Here is a 19,042-nt window from a genome sequence, read left to right as displayed (position 1 = left end):
CAAGTGCTGCTTTGGAGCTATGGTTGACTTATATGCTCATCTCCATTCTAAGCTCCATTTTCCCTGGATAGTTCTTAGACACACACAAGCCAGTATCATTGCTTTTCCTTTTTTTTTTTTTTAAAAAAACTCTGAAGAGATAGTCTTTTTTATAACTATTTAATAGTCACCACCCATTATGCAACAGAATTAAGTATACTTAGCTTTCTGAGCAATGCCAAGGACATGTTATTGATATTTAAGTGATGTCCACATGGCCTCACCAATACATTGTCAGAGTGGTCTCATCTTACACAGAATGGCTGTTGTGAGAGGGTGATGTTTTTCCTGACCTTGTCCCTAAACCTAAGAAAAACTATTGGTTAAGCATTTGAAATGTCATCAATGTGAATGATCCCATGTACCTCCTTCTCTAGTAACTATTTCTTTATTTTCTTTTGGGTTTCTCCAGGGCTCAGAGAAAACTGTCCTGTAGCCTAGAAGACTTGAGAAGTGAATCTGTGGATAAGGTCAGCTCATATATCTATCTGTTAGGATGACTGACTGACTTCTTTAGGCCCAGCACAATGTTGATGCAGATAAGATTTTGGTCCCTACTTTGTGAGGCTTGTATAAGGTTTCTGGGGAGACAGCACTCACATGAACATTTTTGAAAAAACCAGGCAGCTCTGGCTCAAGACGTTGTAGAGGCATGGCTGCCTGGAGTTCATGAGAGAAGTTAAGATAGGCCAAGGCATGGGGAAGTGCAGGGATACAGGCAGGTTTTAGGAAATGGTGGGGATCAGGAGACAAAGAGCCATGCATCAGATCACACCCAAAGAGATCTTAAATACTTATCCTACTTCTCCAGGGCCCTTGGAGGCATTGCAGAGGTTTGGAATGAGGAAGTAATGTGGGTAAAGGAAATGACCCCAGGATTAAGGTCTGGATTAGTTTATAATATTGGACTGGGAGTTGTTTTAAGAGTCTGGAGAGACAGAAGGGCTCTGTGGCTTCTTATATGAGGGTAGCCCTTGATCATGTGGGTGGACTCCATGCAGAAAGGAAGGGTCAAAGGCTGTTGAGCTTAGTCATGAGACACTACGGAATCCTGCCCTGATAGAAATCCTTCAGTGATCCCATGCTGCCTACCCTCCCCTGGTCTCCAGCAGCATGCCAGCCAGAACTACATAAGCTCGAGTCAGGAGCCACAGACTCATTCAGTGTCTTTGTTCCCATGATCATGTGCCTCTTGCTCCCCCTGGTCACGTTGCTGGCAACTGCCCAGGACATCTGTCCCTGGGATTGGAAAAGGACTTGTGTTTCTTCCCATGAATGGGGATTTTCTGACATGAAGATGAGGTTTGAAGCAGGCTGGTGGTCCTGGGTAGTGTTGTTTGTGACTAACACAGGTTTCTTTATCTCCACATCACTGAAACCATTTCTTATCACTCCATAGAGTGTCGATGGGAACCAACTCTCCCTGGTGGCAGGATCCAAGGTACATTAAATTCATGTCCCCATCACTTATTTATGGTTGTATTGTTTTCTAGAGTGTTTTAATTTAGCAAGATGCAACTTTTGTAACTTTAGAATATGTTAATCACAAGTACTAAGAAGGCAAGAGGAAACATACAACCTTATTCCTCATTTTATTTTTATGTCACCCAGCTGTATAATGTGCTTTTATCACCATTATATGTAGGATAGGATTTATTATTATCACCTCCATTTTGTAAGTGCAGAAAAATTAATCTTTAACAAAGCAGTCTACATTTAATTACTGGAAAGGAGGATGTTATGACCTCAACACAAAATTAGAGGGTTGTGACAGCGCTCGTCCTTTTTGCACTGATGTGTCATGCTTACAAAACACAGAGTACACTCAGTCTCCCTCTAATGAACAAGTCATGTTGTAAAAAATTCCATTAGAGGCCGGCGCCATGGCTCACTTGGCTAATCCTCGGCCTGCGGCGCCAATACCCCGGCTTCTAGTCCCGGTTGCTCCTCTTCCACTCCAGCTCTCTGCTGTGGCCCGGGAAGGCAGTGGAGGATGCCCAAGTGCTTGGACCCTGCACCCACATGGGAGACCAGGAGGAAGCACCTGGCTCCTGGCTTTGGGTTGGCGCAGTGCGCCGGCTGTAGCAACCATTTGGGGGGTGAACCAATGGAAGGAAGACCTTTCTCTCTGTCTCTCTCTCTGTCTAACTCTGCCAGTCCAAAAAAAAAAAAAAAAAAAATTCCATTAGAACTGATTTTCTCCCAGGAAGCCTGTTGTGGAAGTGGACTAAGTTTCCAGGTTCTTGTACAAATGTCGAGCTCATGATGAACTGTCTTATATAATTAGCAGAATTTCAGTCACACCCAAACACAATTGGTAGCATTTTACGGGAAATGTATTATGAGGCCAATGACATGTCCCTTCTGTGTCCTCTGCCACCCATGTGAGACATAGGGTCTCACAGCAGTTGGACATTTGCCCGAGAGTCTTTTTTTTTTTTTTTTTTTTTTTTGACAGGCAGAGTTAGAGAGAGACCGAGAGAAAGGTCTTCCTTCCATTGGTTCACCCCCCAAATGGCTGCTATGGCCGGCGCGCTGTGCTGATCCGAAGCCAGGAGCCAGGTGCTTCCTCCTGGTCTCCCATGTGGGTGCAGGGCCGAAGCACTTGGGCCATCCTCTGCTGCCTTCCCGGGCCACATCAGAGCTGGACTGGAGGAGGAGCAACCAAGATAGAATCCAGTGCCCCAACCAGGACTAGAACCCGGGGTTCCGGTGCCGCAGGTGGAGGATTAGCCAAATGAGCCACAGCGCTGGCCTTGCCCAAGGGCCATTTTTTGATTTCATATTAATATGATAGAATGGAGCATCTCTGCCTGTGCAACTCTGTTTAAGAGGAAAGTCTTTCTTGTACTCCACACCTATAGAAGAGGCTTCTCTGCACTTCCATATTCATGGTAGTCGGTGTTTCATTGGAGCAGCTATTCATTAAGCTATCTGGATTATAGAGCAAAAGTCCTCTGTCTGCCTTCCTGTCCAGGTGCTCTGAACACACATTCCCTTGAGCCTGAAGTTAAACTGAAAGGTCCCCTGGTGAACTGAAAGTTCAGCTTCCTGTGGAGGCTGCTCTGTTCCATCCTTCACCCAGCAGTCCCCCCACCCTGTCCGATGCATATTGTTTCTAAAGTTCATCTGTAAGTGACTCCTGCTTCTTTGCAAGCACAGCCAGCTCACAGGCTCGAGCTTAAGATGTTGATTTGATTACCAAAGAATACAGTGATGTGGTTCTGTGTATGAAGAAAAAAACTTCAGGTTAAAAGACTGATTTTTTTTATGGCTTTGACTATAATCACAATCTCGTGCAACCTCAACTCCTTGAATGTGGCCACTCCTCTACTCACATGCACATATACCACCGTGCTCCCCAGAACTGTCCCACAGATACAAGAATCTATCTGCCGCATCCCCTCACCTTGAGGTCTGACCTTTGCCTTCTGTGACCCAGAGCCTGTAGGACACCCTTGGATTCTTTTCCAGTTCTATTAGACATGTCCCCTGTGCTCCCTAGAGTGTGTATCCACTGATCCTGGCTCTCTCTGTGGAGCCTTTGGAGTCAGTCTGTCTCCCCTAGTCCTGACTGCTCTGCACTTTAATTCCCTTGAGCTCCCTTTGAGTGCTCTGTTCTCTGGTCTGCACATCCCCTTATGTGTATGGGTCACAGTCTTCAGAGCGCTGATTTGGTCAGCTCAGGATCAGCACCAGCTTCTCAGTGCATTCTTTAGGTTGTACTCTGGGCCAGACTTGAGTGTGATCGTCAAGATGTAGTCTAACTTGTACTTTCCTTGATCTAGGCACTGCTCCTCCATATTGCTGTAACTCTAGGACCCAAGACTGATATTTTCTGTGATTCTGTTCACACACAGCCCACTATGCATCAGGCTCTGTGAATAGGTTATTTCATGGCAGTCCTGGGGCAGAGATTGTTGTTCCCTGTTCAGAAATGATAAAGCAGAGGTTCTGAGAGCCTACAGAGCCTTACCCATGTCTGACTCTAAGCCTGGTCTTGTTCCACTCTGGCAGGCTGCTCTCTTCTAGTTTACAGCAGCTGGATAATCAGGTGTGCGCTGCTCCCATGGCTGCCATATCTGTTCCCCATAGCCAGAGTTACAGGAGAGACAAGACTGTGTTTGAGCACTCTGGTTTCCTCCATGTCATGCTTGACAATATACTACTTTCTCCAGCAGTGAGTGAGTTCTTCCCAGCTTTTTTTTTCCCCCTCTTGGCCTAAACGGAGCTCAGAGAGGCCTTTCGGATACCCTTGTTTCCTTTCACTGAGCAGGTCTGAACCCCATCCCGTGTTAGGTGCGTATTCTCTTTGCATCTCAGCTCCCGTGGGAGCTCCCCAGGTGGCCTACACCAGGTTTTTTGACTGTCTTGCTCTGTGTTGGGAGAGCTGTGTGATGACACAACCAGAAATGTGTTCATGAGAACCCTTCTCCCTCCTGCATCTCCTGTGTAATACAGAACTTGGAGAACTTTCATTCTCTAAACTTTTTGAACAAGATCTTCCCATGGCCAGTGTTTCCAACATCTGCCTGTATGTCATAATAACCTAGGATGCTTGTTAAAAATACAGATTCCTGTAGATGCGCATTGTGGCACAGTAGGTTTAAGCCACCGCTTAGGGTTCTACGTCCCAAATCACAGAGTGCTGATTGCAGTTCTGGCTTCCCACTTTTCATCCAGCTTCCTTCCAATGTCCCTGGAAAGGCAGCAGATGATGGCTCAAGTACTTGGATCCTCACCACCCACATGGTAAACTCAGATGGAGTTCTGGGCTCCTGGCTTGGGCCTGGCCCAGCCCTGGCTGTTATGGGCCTTTGGGGAGTGAACCAGCAAATATAAGTTATTTCATTCCTATCGTTCTCTCTCTCTCTGACTTTCAAATGAATGATTGAATAAATCATACAACTGAAAAAAAAAAAATCAGACTTCAGACTTCTGGGCTGTGCATCCAGAGAGACTGATCGTGGGACTGGGGAGGAAACTGAAATTGATGTTGGTTCTGCAAGTGCCCCAGGTAAATATGAGCATCCAGTGCAGGGCTTAGCATCTGGAAATATTGGTTTTGACCATATGTTTTTGTTTTTGTTTTTGACAGGCAGAGTTAGACAGTGAGAAAGAGAGAGACAGAGAGAAAGGTCTTCCTTTTTCTGTTGGTTCACCCCCAAATGGCTGCTACGGCCAGCGCACTGCGCCGGCCCGAAGCCAGGAGCCAGGTGCTTCCTCCTGGTCTCCCATGTGGGTGCAGGGCCCAAGCACTTGGGCCATCTTCCACTGCTTTCCCGGGCTACAGCAGAGAGCTGGACTGGAAGAGGAGCAACCGGAACAGAACTGGAGCCCCAGCTGGGACTAGAACCCGGAGTACCAGCGCCGCCAGTGGAGGATTAGCCTAGTGAGCCGCGGCGCCGGCCAATTGACCATATGTTTGATCATGTCCAAAATCTACCTCTTGGGTCATCATGAACTTGAAAATCTCAGAGTCTTCATCCTTTAAAATTCTAATTACTTCTATGTCACTGGTCAGTTCTTTTGGAATTATTTAGTAATTTCATCTCTCCTCATATCTCTCCTTTATGAAATTATTTGTATGGGGTTATGTTTAATATTCAATGAATGAACTGAATTTTGGTTTCTAAGACTTTCATTTATAAGCTAAGCTGAATTCAGAAGTGTTTTAGACATTTAATCCTTAGCTAAGTGAAATTTCAAAACCTGTCTCAGTCATGGCAAGTCTTCCATTCATGTTCTGACTTGCCAGTTTCGAAATATGTCTTCTTACTGCTTTTCTGGTGAAACTGCTTCAAATTCTCTTTTCTTTTATTCTCATTCTCACAATGTTTTCCCCTCAGGTTTGCAAATTTAGGGACCATTATATGCTTCTTGACCGATTAAATGCTGCTTTTACCAATCAGCTTGTTCATTTAGGACCCTTTTCATGGCCAAGGTCCAAGTAAAGGGTCTATAGCATTAAAACTGTATCTCATGCAGATGATTATCCTAAGTTCCTTAGGGAATTCTCATTAGAAAGTAGCTTTTTTTTTTTTTTTAATAAGATTTATTTATTTAGGGGCCAGTGCTGTAGCACGCCAGCATCCTACATTTCTGCCACTTCTAGTCCTGGCTGCTCTTCTTCCAATCCATCTCTCTGCTATGGCCTGGGAAACCAGTAGAAGATGGCCCAAGTGCTTGGGCCCTTGTACCTGCGTAGGAGACCCGGAAGAAGCTCCATGCTCCTGGTTTTGGATCGGCCTACCTCCATCCATTGTGGCCATTTGGAGAGCAAACCGGCAGATGAAAACCTTTCTCTCTGTCTCCCTCTGTCTGACTGTAACTCTACCTCTCAAATAAATAAATAAAATCTTTTTAAAAAAAGATTTATTTGTTCATTTGAAAGGCAGAGTTAGAGAGAGACAGGGAGGGAGAGACACAGAGGTTCACCATCTACTGGTTCATTCCCCAAATGGCCACAATGGCTGGAACTGGGCCAGTCCAAAGCCGGGAGCTTCTTCTAGGTCTCCCATGTGGGTGCAGAGGCCCAAGTGCTTGGGCTATCTTCTGCTGCTTTCCCAAGCACATTAACAGGGAGCTGGATCAGAAGTAGAACAGCCAGAACTGGAATCCATATCCATATGAGATGCTGGTGCTGCAGACGGTGGCTTTACCTGTTATACCACAGCACTGGCCCTGGCATGCAGCTCTGTAACCCACTTCCTGTTGTTATCTCTCCCAAGTACGTGCTTTCTTGGTTTGCTTTAACATTATGTTTTCTAGAAAAACTGTTAACACAATACAGACATTGTCTCTGCTGCTTCAAATGTACACTCTAATCCTTGTGATGTAGCGTAGCCTTTGTTTAGATGAGGGCCATACAATTTATGCCTTTGGCCAACCCCTGCAGAAAGCTGCCCTGGCCTGAAATACCAGTCTGGAGAGCAGGGAAACTCAGACCAGACTGACCTAGTCTTCTCTGATGGTATTGTGCATGTGTGTATATACACATATAGGTAAGGGTGCTTCAAAAAAGTTTGTGGAAAATGGAATTAAGGTGTGTTTATTTGGTGCAAACATTTTTGTTTAAAACTCATCCATGGCTTTTTTAATAATATACATTTTCTGTGAACTTTTTCTTGTACCGCTTTGCAAGACACCTCTACTTCCTGCTTAGAGGCAAGTGTAGTCAGCCCTGGATTTGGGCTTAACTCTGTCCCTGTCTCAGTCTGTGGCCTTGGGGCAACTCTCTTCATTTCTCAGAACTCTGGTCCCCTCGCCTGCCCTAAATGATCTTTGAAAGATCTGTGAATCAACCTAAGTGCAAATGGCTCGTGTATCCAAAGATTTCCTAACTGGGTTTCAGTCTGAGACTGAGGATTAATGCAGCCAACTCTCACTCTCTCTCTGTCTCTCCTCTCCCACCAGGACAGCCCACTTCAGGCAGACCACAAATACCCAACGTTACCTGGGAAGCTTTCAGGAGCCACACCCAATGGAGACGCTACCAAATCTATTTCCACCGCTTCCCAGCCTGACGCTGCAGGGAGCAGCCTGCCGCGGCTGAGTGAGTGTCCAGCCCCTGGGCCGGTGGCCTCTGGAGCAGCAGCCTTGATATTTCCAATCATTGTGTGAAATCCTAGTACCTACTGCCACGGCCCACAGCTGGAGAACAAAGAGGGTGGGAGCTGGGACAAGTTAGACTTCAGGGTGGTCCTACTTCTAGAGGCTGTGTATCTGGGAAAGCTATTTTCTAAGGTAAACACTTCAGCGTCCCAGAAAACCAAGCTGTGACCGTATCCTGTTTCCAGCTGCGGTTACTCCACTCTAATTCCCATCTTCTGTTCTACCTCTCTTGAACCCCTGCCTGCCTTTCCCAGGGTTCCTCTTTTCCCTCCCTCTTAGAACACCCCTTTCCGCCCTTCCCGTGTCTCCTCCTCCCTCTGTTGTTCTGATCTCTCTCTTCTGTCTCTGTCTTCTCTACAGCCTCCCTATTCCCAGTAGGATGATAGTATGCGCTCTTCCAAGTGAGAGCATTTCCTTAGGCAAAAGGCGTCAGTGGCCAGTGAGCAAGGATGTAAGGCCACAGGTATCCTTTTGGTGATGGGGACCTGAAACCACAGAGGTCTTTACAGCTTTTCATCGTTTTCAGAATAGATTGTCTTTCCCCCAACAGCAGCAGCAGCAGCAGCAAATTCAGCAGGGCTCAAAAGAGAATGTTCTGGTCTGAGAAGAGTTCTCCTTCCCCTGACTCCTCAGCCTAAGCTGTTCCCTGGGCCAGCCCAGGAACTTCATAAAGGCCAAGTCTGCCTTTGGCTACAAAAGCTCCAGATAAACTATTGAATGAGTGTGACCAGTGACACTTGGACTGGACTCACAGCTTTGTCTCATTCTAGTCTGAGCTGAGTGAACCCTGGCACCCACATAAGAAGTGCGTATAGCCAAGTGGGTTCATCTTTTTCCTCTCTCTCTCCCTGTATGTGGACACCTCAGCCTGCCACAAAGTAACACCAAGAGCTTTTGGTCCCCTCACATGAGGCCTCCTCTCAGTACACTTGACCCTTTGGGCCAAGCTCAGTGACCACTTACGCATCCTTCTTCGTGGGATTATTTTCCTTTCTGTTTGAGTTGTTCTCTCTTGCTCGATGATTCTCTTTTGTTTATTTCTTTGCTTCCCCCATAACTGTTGGGCTGGACTTTGGCCTCTCTTGTTCCTTCATGTGGCTTCTCTGCTTCTTGGTTGGCTGGAGATCGTGGCAGGAGTGCCAGTGCCCCCGTATTAGGTACTGTACCTGTACCAGGTGAGGTGGAGAGTGAGAATGCCTTTGTTTCCCTACCCTAACACTTGGTCCCCTCCCGCCTGCATTCCTGCATCTCTCTCTGAGAAAAGAAAGTGAGCTCCTTGTTGGAATCATCCACAAGTACTTGGATTCCAAGCCCTTAGAATTTGAAGACATCAGCTGACCCAGTTTTGAAATATTGAGCTCACTAACTCCTCAGAGAGAAAACCTGAAGTGTGCCTGAGTCCCTGGTGGTCTGTGGGATCTTGGTGTGAAATTGTGCCCTGAAGGCAGAACTGGGCAGATTCTTCTGGACTCCCACTGAAGGATGGCCCAGGCCTGGGGGAGAAGGGTCCCTAAGGCCATGTCCATTACTCTCATTCACATATCATTGCATCCTTTCAACCTCAGGAGACACAGAAAGTGGTTGGGATGACACTGCCATGGCCAATGACCTCTCATCCACATCATCGGGCACTGAGTCAGGACCCCAGTCTCCCCTGACACCAGATGGCAAACGGAGCCCCAAAGGCATCAAGAAATTCTGGGGAAAGTAAGTTGGTGGTGATGATCTTAATTATATGTCTGGAATTAATTTTCTTGACTGGGTAAAGAGTCTTTGTAAGCCCCTAGTCCACCAGACATAGAAACAACAGTAAAAACAGAGCAGTCATGTTTAAAGAGAATATTTTGAGTTATTGTTCAGGGTCAACAAGTATGAAAGATACCCACTAAATATAACCAGTTGTCTTACATATTATTTATTATAGGAATGAACTCATCCCACATACTCTAAGCACATTCTTGCTTACCTTACATGGACTTGAGGATGAGTCTGGATTCTTCCTTCTTAAGGGTCAATCTGTGATTAAGAAATCTTTGAATACAGAAAACTGACTACTTGCTGGACCAACCGATCTAGTCTGTGAAATGAGGCAGAAAGTAGGGCCTCTTACCAGGTACAGACTTTGATTTTGGCCCTCATGGGAGTGCCTACCTGTCAGAGGCAGGATTAGAATTGAGGCTTGAGTCTGATGGAAGAACTGTTAGAGGTTGTGATCCTTGACCTCTAGGGAGGCAGTGGGCACCTGGGGCCCAAAGTCTGGCCCTCAAAGCCCTTCGCAGGAAGGGGTGCCCTGCATCCATTCCCTCACAGTCTCTGTGGATTTCTCTCCACTCAGAATCCGAAGAACTCAGTCAGGAAATTTCAACACTGATGCACCAGGGATGGCAGAGTTTCGGCGAGGTGGACTCCGGGCAACTGCAGGGCCAAGGCTCTCTAGGACCAGAGACTCCAAGGGACAGAAAAGGTAAGGCCCCCTCCAGTCCATCTACAAGGAGATGTTATGAAATCCTGGCCAAAGTGGAGTAAGGAAGGAGGTCTGGATGTCTATCTCCAGAGATGGAAGGCAGAAGCCCTTAGTGCAGAACTGCTCAACTTGCCCACTTGACACATGTAGGCATTGCTCATGCTCATGATACACAGAGGTGAAGGCAAGAGGCATCATACAGTTGGAGATTTCTGAGCCCTTGGGCCTCCCTGAGCACCTCAATACCTGTAGGCACAGAGCAGACTTCCCCTGCACCCTCTGAAGGTTCGCTGGAATAAACTGACAATGATCAAATAGGAGAAAAGGCATACAACTTTATTAATATGCTCTGGGGAAAATTGCAGGAGTGTAGGTAGCCACTGGGTTAGGCTCATTATCCAGATGTTTGTGTACCACTTTCTCTGTAGGCACGGGAGAACAGAGAATGTCATGGGGGCAGGAAATGGTTTTGAAGGGTTTGGAGAACATACAATGGCCCACAGAATAGACAGTGTTTGTAAATTATAGGATGAAAGTAGAGAACAATAATGTGTGGGGAAGGTATTGCCAGGTGTGTTGACAGACTTCGGTGATACGTTTAGTTGATGAAAAGCTCAGGCAAGGGACCAGAGGGAATTGTTTTCTTCCTTTTGGGCTCAGACTTCAGACAGATAAGGAATTTCACAGAAAGCCTCTCCCTGTGCTGGGAGGAAGGTAAACAAGGGAAGGTCAGAGAAATCTTGATTCTGAGGTTGGTTCTGAAGCCTGTCATTGGGTCACAGTGCCAGTCTTTTCAGGTATCGTTTTCTGAACGCCAGCAGTAGCTCTGCACACCCGTAACTCATCCTCAGCAGTGCCTTTGCACACTGGATTCAGAAGTTCTGGTGCAGCTGTTAAAAATTCACTTTCTTAGCCGGCGCTCACTAGGCTAATCCTCCGCCTTGCGGCGCCGGCACACCGGTTCTAGTCCTGGTTGGGGCACGGGATTCTGTCCTGGTTGCCCCTCTTCCAGTCCAGCTCTCTGCTGTGGCCCGGGAGTACAGTGGAGGATGGCCCAAGTGCTTGGGCCCTGCACCCACATGGGAGACCAGGAGAAGCACCTGACTCCTGGCTTTGGATCGGCGTGGTGTGCCAGCCACAGCACGCTGGCTGTAGCGGCCATTGCGGGGTGAACCAACAGAAGGAAGACCTTTCTCTCTGTCTCTCTCTCTCACTGTCTAACTCTGCCTTTCAAAAAAAAAAAAAAAAAAGATTAAAAAAAAATACGCTTTCTGGGCTGGTTGTTTAGCCCAGCGGTTAAGACATTGGTTAAGTACCCACATCCCACATGGACTACATTGGTTGCATTCTAAGTTCTGGCTCCTGCTCATGCAAACCCTGGGAGGCAGTTTCAGCTAAGTAATTGAGTTTCTGGCAAAAACATGGACAATCTGGACTGAATTCCTGGCTTTGGCCTTGCCCGGCCCCAGCCACTTCAGGCATCTGGAGAGAGAACCAGTGGATAGGAACTCACGTTCTCTCTCTGTCTCTGCCTCTGAAATTAAAATTGATAAATTTGGGGCCTTCAGGCCAGCGCCTTCCTTCCACACAGACTCCTACAAAGGGCCCTCGTGCCTCATCACCCAACTGTGCCTGACTTTACTGAAGGGTGTTACCTAAAAGGGACTGCGAAAGGATGCGTGGTTCTGGAATCAAAATGGTTTAAGTTCCACACAACTGTTCCCATCATGCACTGACAAAAAAAACATTTAGCTTGTCCAGAGGTGTCCCCGGTGAATACTTTCAACTTACTGCCCTGACCTCTCTTTCTTTCCCTCCCTGCTTGGAGAAAGAGTGTTTCTGGGAAACTGTTTTACATATCCTCTCCTCCCAGCTGGCAGACCCTATTAACCATCATCTGCAGCAGAGTAGTTTCTAGCCTTTGAGTGGCTCAGCTAGGACCAGTTCTTCAGAGGGCCTTCTGCGGATTGGATTGTGGCATTTTAAATATAACCGAAAGGTGAAAAATAGGGTTTAATTCTTAAGTTAGTCCCTTGAAGATTGCCATCCACCAGTACACAGTACAGATAAGGTACACACACCTGAAATATTAGTTTTCAGAAACAGTGCAATCTAGGTTCCAGCAAAAGGAAAGGAATATTTCTGGGAAGGAAAATACTGGAAAGGAGCCTCGGCTTATTTCGCACGTGGGTGTGATACTTGACAACCCTGGCTCGCCATCTTCAGGTTTCCACGCTCTACCAGGTCCTCCCATTGTATGAGACCTACGACCTTACCAGATCCAATGATGATGTGCTGGGTATTCCTAGACCTGTCATACTCCGGGTGCCTTGAAAAGAAAGGTGAGAATAAATTCCCCTTCTGCACAGGCTTCACCAGCCTCAAGGATGGCAGTGGTTATGTCTGTAATTGTCGCTCCCCCACTCGCGGAGGAATGACACCGGACGCTGTTTTCTTTCCCCGGTCCTTCCCGGATTTGCTGCCGCTCCCCCCGCTTTCGCAGAGGAGCGGCACCAATGAGCTCTCCGACCGACTCTCTCAGGGGGCCCCGCATGTTGTCTCTCTCCCCCTTTTATAGTCCTCTCCCACCAATCCGTGCTCTGCTACCCGCGTGCTGAGCACGCTGTTCTCCTCCAATCAGAGGTTGGATCAGGAATCAGCTAATTGACGCAGCAGCTGTGTAAGATTTGTTTACTCCCTCTCAGCGCCATATAGTGGGAGATCAGATGCTTAGAGTTAGTTTCAGTCCACAGTCTCAGTACTTATTTGTCTCCCGGGCGCCCCGCCATGTTGCGGGAGACGGACCCTGCTCCCCACATGTAATCACATATGGAAATGCACAGCGGATGTGTCAGAGCCCAGAGAATGTAGGACATTGTCTGAGAAGTCAGAGACCCATTCAGAGCCAATAGAAAGTGAACCATAAATAGGCTTGGCGGAAGACATGTTTTTCTTAACTGTCTCCTTTGAACACTTTTTTTGTGGTTCAAGCACTGTTTTGTGTGTTGGGACAAAACAGTTGTTAATAAACGTTACAAGCAAGCATTGGGGAAAAAAAAAAGTAAACTATAGAAAGCTTATATATTTTCCACAATTTTATATGCATATATATATTCCATAATCAGATGTTTTAATTTGTAATTTTTAAATTTAGATATCAGTGTTTGATTTTTCTGAGTTGGAAGAAAATAAGTTCCAGGGCCGGCGCCGTGGCTCACTAGGCTAATCTTCTGCCTGCAGCGCCGGCACCCCGGGTTCTAGTCCTGGTTGGGGCGCTGGTTTCTTTCCCAGTTGCTCCTCTTCCAGTGCAGCTCTCTGCTGTGGCCCGGGAGTGCAGTGGAGGATGGCCCAAGTGCTTGGGCACTGCACCCCATGGGAGACCAGGAGAAGCACCTGGCTCCTGGCTTTGGATCGGCGAAGCGTGCCAGCTGTAGCAGCCATATGGGGGGTGAATCAACGGAAAGGAAGACCTTTCTCTCTGTCTTTCTCTCTCTAACTCTGCCTGTCAAAAAAAAAAAGAAAAAAAAAGAAAAAAGAAATTAAGTTCCAGGAAGCTTGAATGATTTGTCTTTGTTTTACTTCTGGCTATTTCTTTACATACTGATTCCAGAAGGGAATCCTGGGTCTGGGTAGAAGAATTTTCCTAGCCCCCTTGGGCCTTTGTCCTAGGGTTAACTATGTGGATAGGGAGTCCATTTGCACTCTGGGATTGGGGTAACCAATGTCAGGAGCTTTCTCTTACCAAAAGGAAAAACTGCGGTTCCAGCCACAGGGCTGCTTTGTTTGCATGTCTTTGTGCTTTGTTAACCATAACAACAGATGATAAAGAGAATGCCAATGAAGAAGTCTTAATGAGATTGTTGTATTTCTCTTAAGTGTGCTTGTGCTAACAAAAATGAGTTTGCTGGTGGAAAAGAAAGGCCTTATTACTTGTAAGAGAAATTTGATGGAATTATGTGTTTACTATCTAGGTATATAACCTTCTGAAAATGTCACTAATATTCTTTAGAAAAGTCCTTTGTCACTGAAAGCCTCCAGCTGCAATTCTTTTTTTTTTCAATGAAGCAATTTTGAAAAAATAGGAAATATTTGATAATAACATTTTATAGGGATTCCTTCAGATTATGGAAGGAAAATTTTATTGTCTTTTGCCACAGGTAAAGTTTTACTGATTTCCATTCCAGTCAGTCTAGAGTACCTGAGCAACCACATCCTTGTCAGCATTTAGTATTTAAACTCTTCTTTATTCACGTTTCTCAACTTCTACAGACCTCTACAAAATTACACTTATATTGCTAATTTAGTTTTCATGTTTGTCATTTGAGTTCTTCTTTTGTGAGTTATCTATATATTTTGCTCATTTTATTTAATTATTAATATCTTTCTCATAAATAGCTCTTCTCTACAGACCAAGACATTAAGTCATAGTTGATCAGTTTTTTTTAAAAAAAGATTTATTTATTTACTTGAAAGGCAGAGTCACAGAGAGGCAGAGGCAGAGAGAGAGAGAGATCTTCCATCTTTTGGTTCACTCCCTAGATGGCCGCAGTGGCCCGAGCTGCACCAATCTGAAGCCAGGAGCCAGGAGCTTATTCCGGGTCTCCTATGCTGGTGCAGAGGCCCAAGCACTTGGGCCATCTTCTACTGCTTTCCCAGGCCATAGCAGAGAGCTGGATCGCAAGTGGAACAGCCGGGACTTGAACCAGTGCCCTGCTGCACCACAGTGCCGGCCCCTAGTTCATCAGTTTTGACATAATATTTTTAAGTTTATGGCAGAGTTTTACTTCTGTTTGAGTTACTTTGATATATGGACTTTTTGTGTTCATGTATAATGAGAGTCATCAACTTTTCCTTTGTGATTTCTTTGATCATTTTCAACTTTTTCCATGTTTTGTAAAAACTGTGCTTAATCTATTTGGGGACAGATTTTATTATGTGAGTGTAATACAGGCGTTCTTTTTTTTTTTTTTAATTTCTTTTTTCAAGGAAAATTCAGTGGAGTGTAATATTGAAGCCAGCAGGTTCTAGAGCCACATGGCTAGATCTCACCTCTGTCTGGAAGGGTTTTCTGAGCTGTTCGGAGTGGATTGCCCTTCCTGACAGGTCTCTAGTCAGACGCCTCCTCTCCTCAGGCCTGTTTTTATTGCCTTTTCCTCACATTCATGGGCAGAATAGCTTCGTAGGACTATAAGGAAGGTTAAGCTTCCAGGACCTTACTTGTATGAGGTCCAGAGAAAGTCCAGTCTGTATACTGACAGGGCCAGGTGTTTTGAAAATTTCACATAAATAAGATACTTTAAACAAACCTGTTTTAAAGACTGCTGGCTCTTTTTACTTCAACTTTCTCTTGATCTGTAATTTTCCTTCTGTTAGATGATGTTGGAGTAGACATGGGGGTTTTGGGGAACTGCCCGAGGGAAAGTTAGGTGGGGATCCATTTAGTTTGGGTTCAGTGTGATGTGTATATGTGGTTTGCAATCATGGCATGTTTATTTTATTAGGCTTAGTCAACTAGCTGTCCTAGCATACAAAGCATTTCCAGGATTATTCCTATTTCCCATTGTTCTGATTTCCCAGCACTGATGTACCACCAGAGGTCATGTCCCAGTATGAATGTGTCTTCCAGCACTACATACCAGTAGCAGGAAGAAAAGAAAAAAAAAATATATATATATATATGTGGAATGTAGAAATCCAGACGCTAGTGTGTGGAAATTCTTTCCAGTCATGAGATCTACAAAATTTTAAGCAGGGGATTTGGTTTGAAGTTCTCTCCTGCCAGGATTGGCTAATGAAGTAAATACAGTTATAATTGTGCCATGTGCTCTTCCCTTACCAATGGAATGGCGTATCTGCTAAATCTCAGGTAATTTTAGTTGCAGTTTGGAACATGTCAATAAAACACGGGTTTGACTATATGTGAAAGATACCTTCCCTGTCATCACTAAATGATTTTTTAGCATGTTTAACCATGACTGTGGCTGATGGTATGGGAGACCCTGGTGTTGAGAGAAACTGAGGAGGTACAGAAGCTGGATCTGATACTCTGGGAACAACATCAGGCTTAGGAGGAGAAGGAGGGGTGCACCAAACAGGAAATGTGAGAACTACTGAAGATGAGGACCAGGACTGCACAAGACAGAGGTTTTCAAATTAAAATCTCAAAAACACTTATTTCACCTTAGAACTGAAATGCCCCTCTTATATATGTATGTTTGGTGTTTTCTCAACTTCCAGGAACAAGAAAATAAATGAAATAAAAACCCAATAGAATGTGAAACAAAAATAATAAGGTGAACATTGAAATTGAGAAATTATTTTCCTATTATGAAAGAAATTATAGAGGGCTGGCACTGTGGGGTAGCAGGTAAAGCTTCTGTCTGCAGCACTGGCATCCCATATGGGCACCAGTTCAAGTCCCAGCTGCTCCACTTCCAATGCCACTCTCTGCTATGTCCTGGGAAAGCAGTGGAGGATGGCCCAGGTCCTCAGGTCTCTTTACCCACGTGGGAGACCTGGAAGAAGCTCCTGGCTTGAGATCAACATAGCTCCGGCTGTTGCAGCCATCTGGGGAGTGAACTAGCAGATGGAAGATCTCTCTCTCTCTCTCTCTCTCTCTCTCTCTCTCTCTCTCTCTCTCTCCCCCCTCCCCCCTCTCCCCTCTCCCCTCTCCCCTCTCCTCCTCTCCTCCTCTCCTCCTCTCCTCCTCTCCTCCTCTCCTCCTCTCCTCCTCTCCCCCTCTCCCCCTCTCCCCCTCTCCCCCTCCCTCCCTCTGCCTCTGCCTCTCTGTGACTCTGCCTTTCAAATAAATAAATAAATCTTTTAAAAAAAGAAATTATAAGCAGAAATATTCCAAATCATGCCAACAGCAGTGAGAACAAGAGATAAATTTCAATCAGAAGTAATTAATACATTCCCAGAGTGTTATTCGTACAAAGTGAATCATGTGAACACATTGGACAAAGGCTGAAATTTCTTGATTGAAATTTTTATTCATTTGCAGCACCCAAAAGAACTTAAAGTTCATGCTAAATTCAAAGAATGTTTAAGATTAGCCACAGCACTAGAAAACCTGAATACTGTGGAGTTTTTTTTTTTTTTTAATTAAAGATTTATTTATTTATTTGAAAGGCAGAGTCACAGAGAGTCAGAGTCAGAGAGAGAGAGAGAGAGAGAGAGATCTTCCATTCGCTGGTTCACTCCCCAGATGGCTGCAACAGCCGGAGCTGTGCTGATCTGAAGTCAGGAGCCAGGAGATTTTCTGGATTTCCCACACGGGTGCAGGGGCCCAGGCACTTGGGCCATCTTCCACTGCTTTCCCAGGCCATAGCAGAGAGCTGGATCGGAAGTGCAGCAGCCAGGACTCGGTCCTGCACCCATGTGGGATGCTGGCACTGCAGGCGGCGGCCTTACCTGCTACGCCACAGTGTTGGCCCCTACTATGTAGTTTTACCACTTACATAGAAAAGAGGTTTTCCTAAATTTAAGTGATTCTAAAAATGCACTTTACAATACCAATCATAAGTTGTGAAAATGAAACATTTTTTAGGCTACCATAATAAAAATATTGACCAGTCATGCTAGAAGAAAAACCAAATCAACCTTTTCTCATAGAGAATAGTATAGAATTGTGGACATAGAATTGTGAAGAAGTGATCAAAGATTATGTACTCAAAATATGAAGGTAAAATAGTTCTGTAGGGGCATGTCTAGGGATTAATTAATAAACGTACTTTTTCTGGATTCTGTGGTATTTTTCTGTTTGGTTAAATTTGTGATTTTTTTACGATTAGTTTTCTCATTCTAAATGAATATTCTGTTTGGTTCCTAATTTTATACGAAAGTTTTATGCTTTTTTTTTTTTTTAAGTGAATACTCCACATTCGGTAAGTTCCAGATCTCATAAAACCTGGGTCACTACCTATTTATTACCCATGAATGCCTGGGCTCTGGGCTATGCATGATTAGCACCTGCCCGAGGGTGTACATCATCTTTAGCATTTGTTATAGACTGGTGCCTTCTTGTTATCCTTGTTTTTTAACGAATGCCCTCACTTTACGAATAGCTCAGTCAGGCCTTAAGTTTTTTTTTTTTTTTAATCCAGCTTAATAAACCAAAGTATCTGTGGGTTCTGCATGTACAGATTCAACCAGTCATACATCAAAATATAGCTAGGCTTACAGTGGTGGTGGTTGTCTATACTGAACACTTTAAGACTTTCTATCAACATTCCCTAAATATTACATCATAACAGCAGTTTCCCTGGAAGTTGTATTAGATATTACAGGTAACCGCGAGGTGATTTAAAGTGTACGGGAAAATGTGTAGGTTACATATAGATGCTACACCATCTTATATATGGGACTTGAACACCTGTGAGTTTTGGTATCTGGTGGGATAGAGTCAAGTGTCCTGGAACCCGTCCTTTGTGCTTTCTGGAAGGGATGTTTCTGAATATCTAGTCTTCTGTAAATCCCCATTTACTCTGTAAATCCCCATTTACTTAAAAAATATAAAGTTTTGTCGATCCCCCCTCCCTTAGAAAAGACTGTAGGGATTTTGAGTGTTCCATTATAGTCACACTTTAGATGAAAAATTGATGTATTTAAGAATGGCTGGCTTTCAATACCAAGTCATCGTGTCTGGAACATGATCTGCTCTTCATTTATTCATGTGTTGTTTTTTTTTTTCTTCTGTTTCTCAGTTGAGTTTGGTAGTTGGCACATCACCCTACTCCTGTCACACCCCTGCCCCAGACCCCACACACAGTCACACAAGGCCCACACATTCCTTGTTAAGGGAATTCTTAGACATCTTGTAATTTTCATTGCCAAAAGTGTTTAACAAGAGTAACTGTACATTGATGGTATGTAGGAAATCCTAAATTTTTGTATGATATAATGCTATGCACATGTCTGTGTTTG

At 45.0% G+C, this 19,042-nt stretch overlaps 1 protein-coding gene across 50 annotated transcripts in view; it reads left to right on the top strand.

Annotated features, from left to right (window-relative positions):
- Window positions 1–19,042, top strand: part of PPFIBP2 (PPFIB scaffold protein 2) — a 172,829-nt gene that overhangs the window by 143,101 nt on the left and 10,686 nt on the right. For 21 of the 50 annotated variants that reach the window (XM_089329413.1, XM_089329506.1, XM_089329510.1 and 18 more), the window contains 6 exons: window positions 452–509; window positions 1,439–1,480; window positions 7,456–7,594; window positions 8,778–8,810; window positions 9,219–9,360; window positions 9,989–10,117. In XM_089329413.1, the coding sequence (XP_089185539.1) occupies window positions 452–509; window positions 1,439–1,480; window positions 7,456–7,594; window positions 8,778–8,810; window positions 9,219–9,360; window positions 9,989–10,117 (543 nt within the window). Of the gene's footprint in view, window positions 1–451; window positions 510–1,438; window positions 1,481–7,455; window positions 7,595–8,013; window positions 8,811–9,218; window positions 9,361–9,988; window positions 10,118–19,042 lie in introns of all 50 variants that reach the window. The other 29 variants (XM_089329420.1, XM_089329471.1, XM_089329473.1 and 26 more) reach the window with 4 other exon arrangements.

This window comes from Oryctolagus cuniculus, chromosome 1 (assembly GCF_051225735.1).
Source record: "Oryctolagus cuniculus isolate XC-2025 breed Fujian yellow rabbit chromosome 1, ASM5122573v1, whole genome shotgun sequence".
Lineage (NCBI taxonomy): Eukaryota > Metazoa > Chordata > Mammalia > Lagomorpha > Leporidae > Oryctolagus > Oryctolagus cuniculus.
Note: the sequence above shows the minus strand (reverse complement) of the source record. Positions and strands in the feature narration are given on the sequence as shown.